The sequence below is a fragment of the Daldinia vernicosa genome (genome assembly GCF_022497035.1).
Source record: "Daldinia vernicosa strain CBS 139.73 unplaced genomic scaffold F5Y00scaffold_26, whole genome shotgun sequence".
Lineage (NCBI taxonomy): Eukaryota > Fungi > Ascomycota > Sordariomycetes > Xylariales > Hypoxylaceae > Daldinia > Daldinia vernicosa.
Window position 1 is genome coordinate 293,012 of NW_025953942.1, and position 17,242 is coordinate 310,253.

The following is a 17,242-nucleotide window of genomic DNA, read 5'->3' on the forward strand; positions in this document are numbered from 1 at the left end:
CCCCGTACCTACTAGTTTCACGTCATCATCCAAACCAGTACCGACATGTTCATAAGTAGATCTGACGTTAAGCTGACCAGGTACCTAGGTAGGTAATAAAGCAACTTGAGATGAGAATTTGGATCGCATTTCCTATATCAGGGCGTGAGCTGAGCGTAGGACCTAGGACCTGGCAAGGCTTTTGACCTTAGGTACCTAAGTCTGGATCTCTTCTAAGCAGGATGCATCGCGTTAGAATATGGCAATCTGACAACAGGCGATAACGTAACCAATAGTCCTACTCGCTTGCGGCTCAAGATGGAATATGTGTCGATAATTGCTGCTGGGCGGTGGATTTAATTATGATGGATGACCTCATCAACATAATAATTATCCCCCTTCTTATCCTCTAAGCTCAAAATATTTCATATCTATGACCGCCCAATCGACCAATTGGTTTGTTGTAAGAGTAAAGTCCTCAAGCACCACGAGGTTCAGTTCCAGTCCGTCGACGCTCAGCCGCTACGAAAATCATCGCTATAAGGCTATGTGACTAACGTGATAGCTCGCTCCTAGAGGAAGAAAATCAGTCCTACCTGGTGAGCTGTGTAGGTCATGTGAGATATTCAATATTGTAGCGAAGTAATCTTGAAAGCCCTTGTCCTCGTCGCTGACAGTTAACTATCTCCAATACATCGTAATTCGGTCTTGGGTAACGTAAGCCAACTACCCTTCACAGAAGACTAAGCTCCGGAGACACCAAAATCTAGACGGTCTAGTATCTCGGTTTAAAGATCATCGATGGAAATTATCGGCAATAGAGTTCTATTATCAATATTGATCTAGGGGAAAGGCGGGATAAGCTCACTCACGATCTTTGTCAACAATATTTCCCCCTTTTCGTCTTGGTTTACTAGGTACCATATTTGTCTTCAGTTAGCCAACGAGTAAGCTGGTAAGCTAGCATCTAATCTTTGAAGAATGGAGTCGAAAGAAGAGAGTCGTACAGATCCGGCGTTGCGGACATGGTAAGGGAAACACATGACCAAGCGGCAAGAGAAGGTTATGAGTATATATAGCTTCGTATAGGACACTCGTTGTCTAGACTTCTGTTCACCAGCAGTTCCATCCCGGCCTCAGATCAAGAACTACCTACATAGAAGCCCATCCTATCAACGTTTCCTCACCATCAGTCACCAAAGACATCACCTTACTTATTATCCACCAAACCACCACCACCACTAAAAACCAACACAATGTCTCCCTTCACCAACGCCCTCCTCCTCCTCGCCGCCGCCGCGAGCCAAGCCCTCGCCTACTCGGGCGACATGACGTACTACACCCCCGGCCTCGGGGCCTGCGGAAAATACAACTCGGAAGCAGACCACATCGTGGCGCTGGCGCCCGCGCAGTACGGGCACGACGCGAACCCGAACAACGCCAAGGTGTGCGGGCGCAAGATCAACATCCACTACAACGGCAAGACGGCCTCCGCCACCGTCGTCGACAAGTGCCCCTCCTGCGCCTCCGGTTCCATCGACGTCAGCCCCTCCGTCTTCCAGCAGCTGGCTCCCCTGGCCAAGGGCCGCGTCAAGGTTACCTGGGGATACTCCGGCAGCAACTCTGTTCGCGTGGAGGATCTGGGCGCCGGCGAGATCAGGCTCGAGTTGGTCGATGAGGTGAATGAGGAGTATGCCAACTTTGAGGATGGCGACGAGAGCGAGTTGTAAAGATGGAAGGTCGAGATGTTGGTGAGAGAAGTTAATTGGCTGAGACGCGAGTTTTAGGGGAATGGGTGTTTAGAAACGGGACGAGAGGAAGATTGGTATACTAAAACAAAACTTTTTTTTTTCGTTGATCCTTCATATTCGCTACTAGCTACGAGCAGGAGGAAGGACTAGATTGTACATAAATATATACATATACATCGATACACATACCTATCCGATATCTTTCCGTGAGATGCCAATAGCAACAGCGTTATTGCGATGCTAAGAAGAACCCATCGGAAGTCAACGGAGACAGGCTGATTTAATTCGTCTATAAAGGGTATACAGATGCCCAACCAGATCTATGAGAAGAGACGAGAATGCCTTTGAGCTCTAGAGTCTAATACACGCGTTGTAGACCCCGAACCTACCTACCGTACTGCAGAACATGCCAACTTACCATGGCGCCTAGAATGCTTCTATAGATAAGGGTCGTTGATGAGAACATAAATTCTCGTGACCCCTTAATAGCATATCGTCCCGGCAGCCTCTTACTACCGCTTCCTCTTCTCAGCCTGATCCTTTTTCATATTAAGCCGTCTTATCATCTCGCGATTCCGGGGGTCTAAAAGACCGACGTTTCCCTCGTCGTGGAACCAATGATAATCAGGTCCTAAGCTCTTCCTGTCATCGCCCTGCATCTTAACGCGCTGGACCTTTCTGAGCTTGTCTAGACCGTACTTGCACACCCATAGAGATATTATCATGGAAACACCTGTAACCACAGCGAAGCCCCAGTGCGTCTCTTCGATGAAGTTCTCGAGGTTCATGCCGTAAAGGCCAGCGATGAAGGTGCCCATGGCTAGGCCCAGTGTTCCAACGCTGAACTTCAAGTCTAAGAGCATGAGAGAGTTACGGTTTGCGTCTAGAATTGCCCGAACACTATATTGCTGTCAGCTTAATGTTACGGGCCTAGGCAGTGGGGTCATTCACTTACATATCTTCGGTATTTCGAATACCCGATGTTAAGTTTTGTGCTTCCTGTACGATTTCATCGCAGAGTTTATGATACGACTCTAGCAGCATCTCAACTTCGGTGTGATCGTCGAGTTCTCGTTGAATGTCGCGTGTTTTCTCTGTAAGATACATCGAAGCTAAATCATCGTCGGCTTCGAGAAGTTCCTCGATAGCATCACGGACAAGCTTAGCTTTTTGCACGAAAGTGCTCACCCGCTTAGAGAGTACGAGGAGGATGCGTAGCTTGTGCCGATCAATGTCGTCCTCAAGCTCGCTTAATATTCGGATTACCGGGTCACGGACGGCTTCGAAATCGGCTTCTAACTCTTGAGTAACGGACTGAAGGACGGCTTCCAGAGCTCGAAATTCGTAGGGAAGACCTCCATTCCCAGGAGATGCCTTCTGCTGGAGCTTTCCCTGCAGGTCATACATGAAAGCCGACTGAGGGTAAGAGGCTTTGGAGCCATATACGTCGAACAGTAAGACGCGATTGTATTTAATGAGAACTTTGAGGTGTAGAAGATTAAGCAGGATAGCAGTCGGTCGAACGAGGATGTGTGGTAGGTTGGACGAGTCAATTTTTCGTAGATCACGAGGCAACAAGCCGAACTATGTCGAGTTAGCTACGCAGTTAACAGCTATCGGATATCAATAGGATGGACGAACCCTTGCGATTAGCTCGCTCTTCTTAAATTCACCATCCACCAGTATGACATTTCCGTTCTCGTCAACTTCGGTACATCGTAGCATTGGTTCTAAGGCCGCTTTTTGGCTGAGCTGGCGCCTATTGTTAAACATAGAAGTGCCATCGGCGCCTTCTACATCGGGTAAATCGTCTGGCTCTAAAGGTTTGGGATTCTTCGATCCAAAGCCCCAAAGTCTCTCTCGCCAAGACGGTGGACACGGAGGCGGTGGCGGTTTGCCCGAGGAGCTGTACCGAAGGCCTATATTCGAGCAGAAATATGGGTGGTTCTTTTGGCGAACTGTTCTTGAGGCTCTGTAGCATCGGGTTTGTATGAGCGCATCCAAATCCAACATGCCAGCTTGTAATGGCGCATCCTGGGAGGTCTCTACCGTAGTCCCCAGTCGTAATGAACTTCTTTGATTCTTTCTAGCTGTGCATAATATCCTGCGCAAAGGCTGGCCTATTCTAACGGCGCGGTCATGGTTGGGGCTAAAGAAGCTCAGATTTTCCGATTGTAGGCGAAGAAATCTTAGAAGCCTCAAAGAGGGAACCGGCAAATGCAGCGACGCCATTATGAGGGTCGTCTTACAGCAGAAGAGAGAGGGTTACCAAAGCTGAACCGAGTATCTTGCCATTGTATGTTTTATAATAGCATACGTGGGATAAAAGAACGTAAAGATAGATATCTGTATAGATGTGGATAATTTCTAAAAGTTGGAATACGCCATTTGAAGTTATCGCAGTGTAGCTTCTGAACTAAGACGTGCGATAAGAATTGATATCTATCATTAGACCCGCTTAAGCCGCTCAGAAAAAAAAACTTCGGTCCGCCCAGTATTCCGTATCCATTCCGGCTGATTGGGACTGGTGGGGCTTACACAGGTGGTATAAAGTTTATCCGAAGATGTTCCTCATAAGCTGATAAGATAGGTAGGTTGTTTGTAACATCCATGTACCTAGGTACCTACTCACTATTTCAACATCTTCATCCTCATCGTCGGCCCTAATAAGCGGCCGCACTGCGGTCTACATATAATGTATGCACATTATCATGGAACTGCCAACTCTTAGTTAAATATCTAATTTCTTTGTGATAATAAAAAATAACAAGAATAGCTTCTTGCGCTATCATTTTGGACCCGGTTTATGATACACCTATACATCCAATGTCAACTTTAGTCGAGCCGAGTTTGTTAGGGGTTCACCTTGCGAATCTTCTCCTCATTGATTAGGTCGAGATTTTCTCAAGTTAACCAATTTTTACTATTCACATCCTTATCAATGGAGTTAACTCCTATCAAAGTCCGCGGCAAACGCCGTCTTGGTAACGAGGCTGTCGTCGCTACACCTAAGAAGAAATCCAAGACCGTCGGAAAATCAAAGTTACACAAATCTCGAAGATCTCGTGAATCGAAAGCATCATACCTTGAGAAGATACCGCTAGAAATACTCGAGCGTATTCTATGGTATAGTGAAAACGTCAACTTGCCTCGTTCTAGCCCTCTTATTGGTCGCCTCCTATCAGGCCGTTCTACTCTACGTGAGACTTTCATCGTAGCCTTCCAACCTACCTGGGACGCCTGGTTTGGTTGTGTTGGCGATAGAAACGATTCTACTCGCCCTACTGAAGGCAATCCCGACTTCCAAGTAAGCCCAAGCCTATTATATCTCCATTTACTATATTTGTTAATCTGAGAAGTCCGGTCTCCTGGAATATCCATGGACCAACATCTCCTTCATTCTTGAATCCTGGGACTTTTATGTTCGAAGACTTGCGAAGGCACAGCGCTCCGGAACCGACCAGCCTTTTCACTTCCAGCATGTTAGAATATGGGGAGATCCGGATAACCCAGCCAACATCATGGCAAAAGATGATTCCAACGTAGTGGATTCCCAAGAGGCGAGCCGCTGTTTCTTCCACGATTACGCTGCCTTCCGAGCGATTGAGGAACATAACGGATATTATCTCAGGACGTTCCGCAATCGATCAATTCAGTCCACTTTTTTACAAGTCCACAAAGATACTCGAATACCGGATTCCCTATTCACCTCACCCCACAGTGATGAAAAAATCCAAAAGCTGTTCTGGTTAGTTCGAGGCGGCGCTCGTTTATCTCCTGATCAGACATGGGAGCTTACCCTTCAGAGCTTCCGCGACGCGGTACCGGAAACCTTGCCTCACGTTGGCAAAGTCAATATCACTATGATCAGGCTACTTTATATCCTAGGAGCTTATCAGACTTGGCCCGAGTATGTTAGTAATGATGAGACTGGTAGAATGTACTCTGCCCAGCTCAGATGCATTCGCGACCCAACAGCTGGAATCGAGGATGAGTATGAGTATATCATTGGGATGATGTCTCGAGGTAACTCGGCTCGCATGGCTGGCCCTTAATCCTCGTTTAACAACTCTTGGACATATAGTTTGGGTCTAGGTTAGAACTTTCCGTACCTACCTAACCTAAAAACAATTGTTAGTCGCGTGAGACATCTAAAATACGGATGATCGAAGCCCCAGGATCTTCGTATGTATCCCGGCGGTTATGACCACCTCGATGCTTACTGTATTATAAGTTAGATATTGTGATTCCGTCTCCTCGGAACAAAACATAGGTGATTATTCAACTTCAACGCAAAACCATACTGATTAGAAAGAAGCTACTATATTTGACTACTAACAGTAAGACCTAACTATAGTAGTTATACTTGTCCATTTCGTATGCTCCTCGTCATAATAAGATTCATACTCCTAATGCAAACGACTTACAGTGCGTTGAATGATGAAGCGAACCGGGTTCCTCGTGTGCAAGGTGAATGCAAAGAGGTTTCAGCTTTGCTTCTAAAACAATCGCGACAACGACCTTCCTCCCTTTTCCCTTTTTTTTTTTCTTTTTTCTTTTTTTCTTGCTTTCGATGATGCTTTTCGTGGGTGACTTGTGTATGAATCTTACATACGTACCACCTCCTCGCCTTTTCAAGTAGGCCCTAACAACTCGCGAATCTCAGACGATGAATGCCACGTGTTCGTACAAACGGGTAGAGAAACTCGACCGGCTGATTCGGGTTTAATAAACAGGGATTCGCCAATTGAAGATGACCGGGAGTCGTGTAAGATCCACCTTCTTTTCATTGTCAAGGCGCTCTCGGATCTTCACCTCGAGAGGCCACCAGAGCTCCTCGTCGAGACCGCCGTCGAATTCCATCACCAGAGCGTGGAAGTGGCCGCCAGGAAGGCGGTGGACCCACTGGACGTCACGGATACTCATATCGCGCAAGTGGATGCCGACGCGCAAGTCGTCAGTGCAGATGTTATGCACATCTTCGTAGACTTTTCCCTCTCCGCGATTGAACCAATCGCAAAATGGCATATCGAAGCATGGGTCGCCCATGACGATGGGGTCGATGCGTTCGCGACGGAGGCCACGCTCGTGCATCTCAACCGTGACGAAGCCGAATCCTTCATCGCGGAGGTAGCTGCGGATTTGGTCTACGATGTAAAGCCACTTGCTACCGCGGTAGATGGTTTTCTTGCCCCAGGGCTCGCCGGACACCATGTTCGTGTTGGGTTCGGCCTGAACAACGACAGTGAAAGCACTGACGGTGTGCTGGATCTCGGGGCGCGTCACCACCAGACAGAAGTCGACCTCGAAGTCGAGACCGTTCATCACGTTTCCGACGATGTGATCGATCATGGGCTTGCGCACGTAGAACTCCTCCCAGAGGAAGCCTCCGGGGTAGAAGGTCACGATAGGCAAAGCGGGGGGACGCGGAGCGCCGACGCGGAGGGGCGAGAGCAGGAAGCCGCTGGCCTCGATGGTGGAATTGAAGGGGCCAGACCTGTCCATCTTGATTCTGCTGTAGTAGATTGATGAATAGATGGATCTTGGGCTTTGGGGTGAGGTCGTCTGGTGTCGGCAACAGCTTCTTGTAGCAAGTCCTATTTGGAGATCAGCTTCTCTTGATTCAGTAATCCTGATGATGATGATATCATCAAAATAGAACTCTAGATAGATAAATACTTACTGCGTGCTGGAAATAGGAGGTTGCACAGTCTTTGTTTCCTTCAGGATAATGGTTGTCAAGTCCTGATGGATGTTGTGTGTTGCAGGAAGATAATTATTTATGCCTGGTGAAGAAAGGAAAACTTGTGCCCTAGTGGAAGTCAGTTGCTGAGGTATCTATGGCTTAAAGCGGCTGGTTTAAAGCGGCTGGTTTAAGGCGGCTGGTATTGGCAATCAGATCAAGGATAGAGGCTGGTGGCTACACGAAGTCCAGGCTTTTCACTAAGTACCTACCTGTTGACAGTGTCAAGGCTAAGGGGTAACAGGAGTGGACTTGTGGCTGGGGGACCGCGGCGACGACATGATCATGGTTACATAAAGGCGGCTCAAATCGAGCTAACATCTTCAAGGAATAGCCCTCATACAGCATGGTCACTAACAGGCCGTCTTATGGGTTGAACAATTTATCACTAAGAAGTAAAGATTCTTATTCAAGTATATGACTACGGTGTTACTACTATAAGAGCTCAAGACGGAGAAATTGGTGACGTTTTTGAGTAATGATTGTTCTTGGTCTTTCCAGTGCACTATATGTGAAAGGAGTATAGACGTCAAGACGTCAAGACGTCAAGACACTAATTGTTATTCATGAAGCTTCTCTATATCTCTCAGGGTAACCTAGGTTTAAGAAGTTGAATAACTTCGTCCCAGACCGTTGACAGAGAAAAAAACACCTTAGGCACTCGTAATGAGGGATAATTGCTAAGGTGGATGGGCAAATATCTGAGATATGCTGTACGGTTGTATTTTGGCATCAATAGAAGACGTCAAGAACAAGTGAACATAATTCATGAAGATAAGTTAGGTACATAATAAAACTCAAAGGGGGCTTCGACTTGAAAAAAACTAGAGGACGAGTTGGCTTTAACTAGGTAGTCAATAATTTTACAGTTTCGATAACCTGAGACTTCGAAAGGGATGACTCTCCTCTATAACAATAGTATGGCCACTATGTTGTATAGATTGTTATTTCCTCCTTGTGGAAACAGTGCACATATTTCTAGCTTTCTCCAAGGGGTATCTATTTGGGCTTCCAACCACTGGCTGCTTGTTAATGATTCTTAGATTATTCCGATTTTTGTTACTTCTGGGCTATGAATTATAACACTTGACGGAATCGTGCTTATGCCTTCGTCTACTCGTTGATCTACTTACTCATCCATTTTTCCCCCACAGGAGGCATGTCATGAAGCGTTTGATTTGCAGCCAGAGCGTTATCGACCGCCATTGGTTGTGCTGGCACAACTTCATGAGCCCATAGCTCATCACGGTAAAAGTCCAGTAGCTTAATAGCTGGATTTGACTTAACTGCGTTGGCCATCAAGATCGTCAACGCACGTCATACAAAAAATCCCGTGGGTTTCACAATGGGGTTACTACACAATGGAGTTACTACTATCTCCTGTGCATACGATGGGCAAAGGAATGTACTATATATTAGGCCTGGTGCCTTCATAAATAAAGACCCGTAAGCCATTACGTAGCTATGCTATATGTATACTGTAATTAGCATACGGTAGAAAGGCCTTTCCGAGGCATAAGAGTCGCTTGACGTAGTGAGCGGCACCCCTTCTGATGCGAAATCTATCTTGATATATGCCTTAGGTATTTAGGTAGGCATCTTAACTAGGTATTTCAAGTTTACTAAAGAAGCTCCAGAGTTCAAGACTATGAAAGGAGTAGGCACTTCACATTTCTAGGTATAATCACCTATTAGGTAAACTTACTATCTTCCCAAAGTAGTGGTGCTTTTATAGATATGTTGTACGGGCTAGATCGTCTGCAAGGGGTGCAGGAAAGGGGTTTTACAGTGTGCCGAGAATCAGCCAATGTATCTAAATAAGTGCACAAGAACCAATACACTCACACAGAACTCGACCCGGCATATATATCGAAATAGTTAGTTCACGTTGGTTTGGGGTGCATCCCTCGGAAAGTCCTACGACCCCTTTCTTAATCGCAAGAATGTATACAAAACCGGGGACGAAATCCATGGCTACAATCGTAGTGAGCTTGTATGTTTGAATACTGGTTTACTGATCCATATATTCTTGCCAATTTGTATTGGTCCTTGACGGCTGTTGACATCTTATGGCTCAATAAGAATATATTGTAGTCTCTATGAACTATACGCAGTTGATGGGTTAGTAGCCTACATGGTAACAAGACATATGACTTAGGCACATCGTCTCACGTTGGCTTGTTGAGATTTAACTGATGGGATGGGATCAACGTACTACTTTGTGTGTATTTTCACGATATTCGTCTATCGATAGATGTTGAGATGGCTTAAGGTCGGCGTTTATATCATTACCTATCTACAACAACAGTACCACCGATATACATTTCAACTGTAAGTCTTCTACTTTGCCCTTGTTCCTGGAAACTGGTTACCTTTTAAATATTCAAGTCGGTAGGCCAGCTCTGGTGTTAAAGTCGGATTTTAGGAAATGGTTAGCTCCGGAGCGCTTCACCGAACGTTCTACGCGGCATAGCGAACAAGGAGCTAATCAGGGTAGTCCATTCAAATGAGATTTCGCATTTAGTACGATCAACTTCGAGCCCAATCGCACGCGCCGGCTTCCCTTTCTTCTTCCCTCTCCCTCTTCTCTCGTTCCCACTACCTCCGTCCTTACTCTCACGTTCGTAAGTATCCTCCAAGATAATCTTCTGCGATTCGACTACGAACCTATCGCTGTCGATAACGTGGTGTTTCCAGTGCGTCCACTCGCAGTCTGGGCCGATGGTCAATCGCAGTCGTGCTTCGGTGGCGCGGCCGCCTGGCGGCGGAACCCCGTGAGCCGACCGCAGCCATTCCGCTACCACCGTATCATCGCCGCATTCGGCGAATAGCGGACTCATTTCTAAAGTTGGGTCGTCCCGGTGTAGCAGCGATACGAAGTACGCGCGCTGCCGGTCAGATGATAACCGTGATAGTACCAGAGGTAGAGATATGATGCGTTTTATATTATTACCGCTTCCGCCCCACGAACGCCGCGGAACCAGTGGGTTTGGATCACCCACGTACAGCCACCCGCGCAGCCGCGACAGGTGCTCATCCACGAAGGCAGTCTCGAGCGCCGCCTTCAACGTATGGGAAAGTAGACGCAAGCCCGCCCAAAGTTCCGGTAAGTCCTCGCTGTGGACCAGCGTACGCATGATCTGCGTCCATATTTCCAGGGGTAGCGGCGGACAGCGGGAGATGGTGATGATGTGAGGTACAGGAGTAGGAGTACTCGTTGCTGTCCTGGTTTTCCGGGGTCTGTTCATATGCTTTAGCATTGTGGAATATCTGGATTTTAATATGAAGAACCAGACGTAAATCCGTATGAATTGTGTAGGTTAGATTAATTGCAGCTTGAAAGACACTGACAGATAACGCGAGTCAGATCTCCGGCTTCCCCGATGATGATGATGATGATAACGTTTACGTCTATTGGTCTGCTATCCGGTGTCCCCGAATTAGCCCGTAGGTCTCTCGGATCTCATCCCGTGTTTAATCGAGCTTAAATACTTGAGATAACCTAGGTTGTTGTTTAACCTTGATTCTTAAAGTTGAGCTTCTTTTGACTTGATAAGATCCGTCGGCCGACGAGATGCGAATTACTCTTTGGGATATTATCGCGCAATTACATATCAGGATGATATCTATTTAACTGAGGCGTATGCAGTTAGGTACGATGGACATATCATATGTCCGAAATGTGAGCCACGGGGATTCTGAGATGAGCCGGGTGTAAATGTGGCTTAGGTACCTCTTATTACTACATTCCACATCATTTATGACACGCCATACGGACAATGACAACTCGACGTCCTTATTCTAAGAGGGACCCACGCTGCTCCTTTGTAATTATCTAATTGCTGACATGGCTTATAATACGTGTCCTCGACTTTATCCTCTGGTAGACCACTAAGAGCCTTTGTAGATAACTAGCCCAGCGGTTACTTGCAAGTATCTCATATTAAAGGTCTTGGTTATAAGGTTCTTATTGAGCGGATTGGCAAGTCTAAGATTTTAAGATAAAATACCTAGTCAGAACTGTCTACTGTCAAGCCACACACACGTCTTATTCGAGGGCTAATAAAGGACGGTTAGTAAAGGAGTAATGTAAGCTGATAAGGCGAACCGATAATTTATCAATCCTTAAATGTAACGGCAAACCCAGTAAGCCTCGAGTTTCGGTTGTATCGCAGGGCAGAATGTGGCCAATGAGTTGGCATGCTATGTAATTTATGAAGATCCTCATGATAGCGCTTATCGACCCGCGCCATTGGGGCTGTAGTATTAAAGAGCGGAAGAACTATACATTATAGTCATGGGATTGGCCATCAAAGGATTATATAGCGATATATTTATATATCTCTATCTATCTGGTAGTAAATTTGTAAAATCGGATTTGATATCATTCAGGGACCTACTGTACGGGGAATAATATAGGCACTTTTTGGGTTGGGTACCTTTTATTAAGGTATGGGGCCGTGATCTGTAAATGGGCACGCATTTAAGAGGTACCCAGGTATCCGTACATGCTTGTATAAGCGTGGCGTTTCAGCCTGTGGCATTCCTGGGCATGTGAATAGAGTAACTACCTAAGTATATGGAAACCAAATTTTAAACATCATTCCGAGTTACGGAACAGTATTAATAGAAGGTATCTTTCAGATCAATACTAAGAATGAAGTATTATTATAATAAGAAACCTGTAATCATGTCGTGTCGTACCTACCTCCGAGATGCGAAATTGACAACGAAATTGATTACATGTAGGTACCTAGTACTTACCTAAATTTAGCGCCGATGGGGCGTGGCAAGATCCACAAAGTGGTCCGTGAATCCGCTGTCCCGCTAACGCCACAGCAGATACTAACCCACTAGGTAACTTCCCCTTTAGCGGCGAGATTGAGGAGATTGAGGCTTGTGATTACTCTTCTGACTTCATTTCCGCCAAGGTTCAAAGGCGACTTGGGAGGCACGATTAAGTTTAGGTAGGCCTAAGAGGTACCTAAGTCTACTACCTAAGTCATTCAAGATTAGCGACAATTTACAATTTACAATTTACATTTACCTCTTCACTTTACCTCTTCCGCATTCCATCTCCGACAAGACGTGTACCTAATAACATATTCTTTCACTTCACGGCTTGCGACGTCCTTTCGGTTTTCGACTTTTCTTATTTTGTGTTCTTTTTCAATCAGCATATTCAATTCCGATACCACCGACCCTCCAATCAATCGACAAAGCACACCCTATCTGCACTGCAACGTTTTAGGCGCATCACATCATCAACTCGAGTTGCCCCCTTTCTTGTTTTGTTTTCTTGGATCGAACCACGCTTTTTCTACACCTATACCGTGTTAGCAGTCCCGCGACAAAGTCAAGATGCCGTCGCTCTGCGGATTAGGAGGATCAAAGACAGTACAGCGTAAGCTGGTTCTTTTGTAAGTTTACCCATTCTTGGTTATTGGTCATATCCATTGCGTGCCTATGTTATGCGCCGAAACCCTATTGTGAGCCTACAAACACTAATATTTCTAATAGGGGAGACGGTGCTTGCGGAAAGACATCTTTACTGAACGTCTTCACGCGAGGATATTTCCCGACAGTTTATGAGCCTACGGTCTTCGAAAACTACGTTCACGGTACGTCTAATATTTCAGGCATTTCCAGCACAAACATGGAAGGATGAAGGAGGGCATGATAACATAATCAGAGCGCTTTTGCATCGGCTTTTGCGTCGGCTTTTACTAACTAGACATTAGATATTTTTGTGGATAACGTGCACATCGAATTATCATTATGGGATACTGCCGGACAAGAAGAATTCGACCGCTTACGAAGTCTCTCCTACGATAACACGGACGTGGTTGTACTCTGTTTCAGTGTCGATAGTAAAGACTCGCTAGAAAACGTGGAGAGCAAATGGGTTGGCGAGATCCAGGAGAATTGTCCTGGCGTGAAACTGGTCTTAGTGGCCCTCAAGTGCGATCTGCGAGAGAACAACGAGGAAGAAGACGATGCTGCTGCGAGCGGAACAGACGGTCCCCAAAGAGAAAAGAAGCCCATGATCGACTACAACCAAGGCCTGGATGTTGCGCGGCGCATTAAGGCTATGCGCTACCTCGAGTGCTCAGCCATGAGGAATCGAGGCGTCAATGAGGCATTCACCGAGGCTGCTCGAGTGGCTCTGAGCGTCAAACCAAGCGGCGAGGGCGATTCGAAATGTACTGTCATGTAAGATTAGTACGAATCCGTGCCACCCGACTCGATACGAATTTCCTTCTACAGGCCCTGGACAAGCGCAGGAGTTTGGGATTAGGAGAATATCCCTTTTTTTCTTTTTTGGAGTGCCAATGAAAATTCACCAACGCTGTGCGCGGGCGCAGCACCACGAACTTGTCCTCGATGCAGTTCACTTTGTATTATCTGATACGCACTTCCTTTCCCCTGTACATATACTTATTTGCCCAACTTCTGCGCACATACATGGAACTTGGACTTATTATCTGTTTTTGTAATCATCGAGGGATGGATGGTATATTGCCGATGAGAAGCAGCACTCAAGAAAGGAGGTCCTTTTGTTATTTATTATGGCTAGACGAGTAAAGCTATGATAATTTCTTTGCGCCGATGGAAACCATATCTCACTGTTGGTCTACCTTCCTATCTTCTATACTTGAACGTAACCCGAAAAGCTAGTAAAGATAGGGGATAGGTAATTAAGATAAAATTGCTTTCGGAAACAATGCCGTTTCCTTCGTTATCGTCGTATTCGTCATTCTCTTCCAAGGCATCCTATAGATCTTGTGAGTAGGGTGGATCAGCAGTACTTGCAAGAGTAGGTACCTAGTGTATACTACGTGTATTTCAAGGATCACAAAATTCAGGCATTGGGTGGCCTTGGGGTGGAAAAGAGGTGCATACATCCAGCTCGATACCTATCTCTTGGGCAATGATTCAGGTAAATATGGAACTCGTGCCCCTGATTCGCACTCCAGACGAATCCTACATTCATTCGACACCTATTGAATGTTCCATTCGGAACTGATTGCATTTAAATTAATGTCCATCGCCCAAGTCTCAAAATCAAGACTATCAAAACCACCGAAGCTGATAGCATCGAGATCGCTCGTCCCAGGAGCCCATACATCAGAAACATTATCTAGTTCTTCTGCGGGATCTAGCGGTGTCGTGACGGTTGAGATAATGAAACCACCTAAGATCTGATCCAAATTACGCGAAATAAGATTGGCAGCTTGCATGCAGAATTCGTGGTTTGTTTCTCCAGGGCTGGTCGCGCTTTCGAGATGAGATGCTAGCACGGAAAGATTTCGTATTAAGACAGAGCCGCTTATGCTGGGCGGTAGAGCCCTTGATGGATTTCGGGTAACGTCTAGCAGTACAGAGGTTAAGATGGCGGCACTGGGTACACCATAAAAAAGGATCTTGCGCTGGTTAGTAAGGTCTTCTCGGTGAAGGGGTAAAGTTAGATACGTACGACCGTAGGGATGCTGTGAGGGTAGCGGAAGAACCTGCTCTGAGCGTTTGTCATTTGAACTACCGTTTCGAGCATATTCTTCGAGACTTCTATCAACTCCGGCTTGTGTGATGTGCTGCCTTGTTGAAGGAGGCGATGAAGTTGGAAAATGGTGTGAAGATATGCTAGGTATACCTTCCCCAGCATAAGACAAACAGCGGACGGCAGATTCGACCTCCAGCAGTCTCTATTGTATATAAGATGCTTAGGAAGAGAGCTCCAGGCATTGTTACATCGATTCAAGATCCCCCTATGGCATATTAGTGCTAAAATCCCGTTCTAACAGGGGCGGTTATACCTTAGATAGATTTCGTCGACGGACTGTACCGATCGAAACTGGTATTCAACCATTTCTTCCCTAAAACCAGCTAGGATATAACGTATGCGAGCCCATGTTCTAGTCTTATAGTTTCCATCAGTACTCCAGCCAGCCGGTGATAACCTACCCCTTGCTCGTTCTAATACCTCTGGCGAAGTCGCAAAAAGTTCATCCTCAGATAGATCTAGCGGCAACTTGCAGTCTGCATGCCGAATGGGTATCCGGGGCGGTCGATTGAAGACCATCGCGAAGACCTTGTCAATATAATATGCAGTTACGAAGATCCCCCGCCGACATTCGGAAAGGAAGAATGGTACCGCTTTAACTGAGTAAACCGCCTCGCGATGTAGACCTAAGGCGAAGACGTCCGTAACAAGGTCGCCAAATCTACGCCAAACGCTCAAGCCTACGAGCGTATAAGCATGCTAAGTCATTATAACTAGAGAAGGGATCATACTTGCATCCCCTTCAATGAGCATCATAAGCTGTAAATTCTCATAGGCTAACCAATTAATGATATCATTTGTTTGCGTAGAAAGCTCACGAGCAATCCGTAGGCTCAAGTTGCTACACCGGATCATCTCGCGGATGAACTCGGCGTGCTCCTTTTCGTCGCGACCGATGCCGCAGAGATAACAGCGAGCGGCAGTCGTGTATAGGAGGCCAAGCGTTTCTAAGCATAGGTTCTCTCCGCTGAACAGTTCACAGAATTGTTCAAGATCCAAATCCGGTTTCACGGAAATTTCGGACGAAGCAGCGCATAGTACAGCCTCAGCAAGACGCGAAAGGCCGTCGCTGCATCGCGTCACATCTTCCCCGACGTAGCCTTTAGTGATAGGGCTGGACCGAATCGATGCTACGAGCTGTAAAATAATTGGCCTCGGCACGAGGGAAACCTGTCTAAATGGGAGGTATTCTTGGAATAGTCTCTCGACTAATGGGAGAAATTTTAGCTGTAAGATGATTTCTTCCGTAAAAGTTAAGTATTCCTCGTAAGTTTTCTTGTCAAGCGATTCATATAGAAGAGTCCGCGATGCTGTATTGCTGGTGTCATTCAAGATGAAAGGCCACGTCTGAAATTTTGGGGTTTCCTCGAGTGATTCATTCTCGATGATATTACGATGAGGGCTTACGTTGCTCGTAATCTCATTCTGTTCAATATTGTTTAACTGAGTGGATGTTGGCCTTGGCGGAGTTGATTTTTGTTGACCTCGGCGTTTGGTCAGCGGTGCGGGATGATACCAGCATTGTGATTCGAGTCCTCGACGCCGACAGGGAGCACAGACGGGCTTTTGATGATCACACCGGATCTTTGCCTTACGACAACGCTCACATGAAGCTTGAGAGCCGTTACGACGACGGCTTGTTGTTGACATGTTGACGTAGTCAATTTGCAGAAGCGCATTAGCTCGTAAAACAAGCAAAACGGAATTGGAAGTAATCCGTTCGCATCGGCATAACGAGGATTGTCGGAGTAGATATTATTGGACGTCGTCGACCTGTCGGACTAACCGGCATAATCGGACTAGTCAACTCAACTACCTAACGGACTACCAAATCCCCAGTTCTAGGAAAGGTGCTGCATCTACTTTTAATGCTTATAAGCTGCTTGAAGGGGTTACCGCTAGCGAATCAACGTGGACTCATACTCCTAAAATGGAAATTCCGGGGAAATCATCCCCACTCAATGAAGCATTAATACCTGGAATATGTTATGGCGTTATTATCAATTACATAAAGGATATTGGCGACTATCGTTAATAAACTACCTGGATACTCAACACAAGCTGTTAGCTTACGTGGTTCCTTGAAATACCTTGTTGATGGATGCCTGATGAACTCCGAGACACATTTCTTACGCCGACGCTGGGTATGTCATCTAATACAGAGCCTCACTAGTCAGTACAATGGAGTATATATTATGGTTGCTATTG

General features: G+C 46.1%; 7 protein-coding genes across 7 annotated transcripts; 4 read left to right on the forward strand and 3 right to left on the reverse strand.

Annotated features, from left to right (window-relative positions):
- Nucleotides 1–1,109: 1,109 nt before the first annotated feature.
- Nucleotides 1,110–1,813, forward strand: F5Y00DRAFT_270204 (RlpA-like double-psi beta-barrel-protein domain-containing protein-containing protein). The gene has a single exon (XM_048012585.1). It carries the CDS (start codon nt 1,236–1,238, stop codon nt 1,707–1,709), a length of 474 nt encoding a protein of 157 aa, XP_047864398.1. The 5' UTR covers nt 1,110–1,235; the 3' UTR covers nt 1,710–1,813.
- A 1-nt stretch (nt 1,814) lies between these two features.
- Nucleotides 1,815–4,138, reverse strand: F5Y00DRAFT_86295 (cora-domain-containing protein). Its single transcript, XM_048014264.1, has 3 exons — nt 3,372–4,138; nt 2,686–3,314; nt 1,815–2,630 (listed from the first exon to the last, which is right to left on the reverse strand). Exons 1-3 carry the CDS (start codon nt 3,960–3,962, stop codon nt 2,243–2,245), a joined length of 1,608 nt encoding a protein of 535 aa, XP_047864399.1. The 5' UTR covers nt 3,963–4,138; the 3' UTR covers nt 1,815–2,242.
- A 234-nt stretch (nt 4,139–4,372) lies between these two features.
- F5Y00DRAFT_238409 (uncharacterized protein) lies at nt 4,373–6,048 on the forward strand. Its single transcript, XM_048007965.1, has 2 exons — nt 4,373–5,037; nt 5,090–6,048. The coding sequence occupies exons 1-2, from the start codon at nt 4,672–4,674 to the stop codon at nt 5,783–5,785; spliced, it is 1,062 nt and encodes a 353-aa protein (XP_047864400.1). The 5' UTR covers nt 4,373–4,671; the 3' UTR covers nt 5,786–6,048.
- A 486-nt stretch (nt 6,049–6,534) lies between these two features.
- On the forward strand, nt 6,535–7,456 carry F5Y00DRAFT_238411 (uncharacterized protein). The gene is made up of 2 exons (XM_048007966.1): nt 6,535–7,327; nt 7,414–7,456. The coding sequence occupies exon 1, from the start codon at nt 6,702–6,704 to the stop codon at nt 7,257–7,259; it is 558 nt and encodes a 185-aa protein (XP_047864401.1). The 5' UTR covers nt 6,535–6,701; the 3' UTR covers nt 7,260–7,327; nt 7,414–7,456.
- Nucleotides 7,457–9,816: 2,360 nt separating this feature from the next.
- Nucleotides 9,817–11,230, reverse strand: F5Y00DRAFT_86314 (uncharacterized protein). Its single transcript, XM_048014265.1, has one exon. It carries the CDS (start codon nt 10,731–10,733, stop codon nt 9,906–9,908), a length of 828 nt encoding a protein of 275 aa, XP_047864402.1. The 5' UTR covers nt 10,734–11,230; the 3' UTR covers nt 9,817–9,905.
- A 1,604-nt stretch (nt 11,231–12,834) lies between these two features.
- Nucleotides 12,835–13,690, forward strand: F5Y00DRAFT_262569 (putative RHO3 protein; the record flags this gene model as incomplete). Its single annotated transcript, XM_048011399.1, has 3 exons — nt 12,835–12,893; nt 12,994–13,094; nt 13,215–13,690. The coding sequence occupies 3 exons, from the start codon at nt 12,835–12,837 to the stop codon at nt 13,688–13,690; spliced, it is 636 nt and encodes a 211-aa protein (XP_047864403.1).
- Nucleotides 13,691–14,474: 784 nt separating this feature from the next.
- F5Y00DRAFT_262570 (uncharacterized protein) lies at nt 14,475–16,684 on the reverse strand (the record flags this gene model as incomplete). The annotated part of the gene is made up of 4 exons (XM_048011400.1): nt 14,475–14,897; nt 14,951–15,239; nt 15,288–15,714; nt 15,766–16,684. The coding sequence occupies 4 exons, from the start codon at nt 16,682–16,684 to the stop codon at nt 14,475–14,477; spliced, it is 2,058 nt and encodes a 685-aa protein (XP_047864404.1).
- Between the last annotated feature and the right edge of the window lie 558 nt (nt 16,685–17,242).

Bases quoted from the DNA above. Each gene is read 5' to 3' on its own strand.
- F5Y00DRAFT_270204 (XM_048012585.1), top strand. From the start codon at position 1,236: ATGTCTCCCTTCACCAACGCCCTCCTCCTCCTCGCCGCCGCCGCGAGC.
- F5Y00DRAFT_86295 (XM_048014264.1), bottom strand. From the start codon at position 3,962: ATGGCGTCGCTGCATTTGCCGGTTCCCTCTTTGAGGCTTCTAAGATTT. The intron at 3,315-3,371 runs GTTCGTCCATCC...AACTCGACATAG, and splicing joins AGAGCGAGCTAATCGCAAGG to TTCGGCTTGTTGCCTCGTGA. The intron at 2,631-2,685 runs GTAAGTGAATGA...ACAGCAATATAG, and splicing joins ATTCGAAATACCGAAGATAT to TGTTCGGGCAATTCTAGACG.
- F5Y00DRAFT_238409 (XM_048007965.1), top strand. From the start codon at position 4,672: ATGGAGTTAACTCCTATCAAAGTCCGCGGCAAACGCCGTCTTGGTAAC. The intron at 5,038-5,089 runs GTAAGCCCAAGC...TAATCTGAGAAG, and splicing joins AAGGCAATCCCGACTTCCAA to TCCGGTCTCCTGGAATATCC.
- F5Y00DRAFT_238411 (XM_048007966.1), top strand. From the start codon at position 6,702: ATGCACATCTTCGTAGACTTTTCCCTCTCCGCGATTGAACCAATCGCA.
- F5Y00DRAFT_86314 (XM_048014265.1), bottom strand. From the start codon at position 10,733: ATGCTAAAGCATATGAACAGACCCCGGAAAACCAGGACAGCAACGAGT.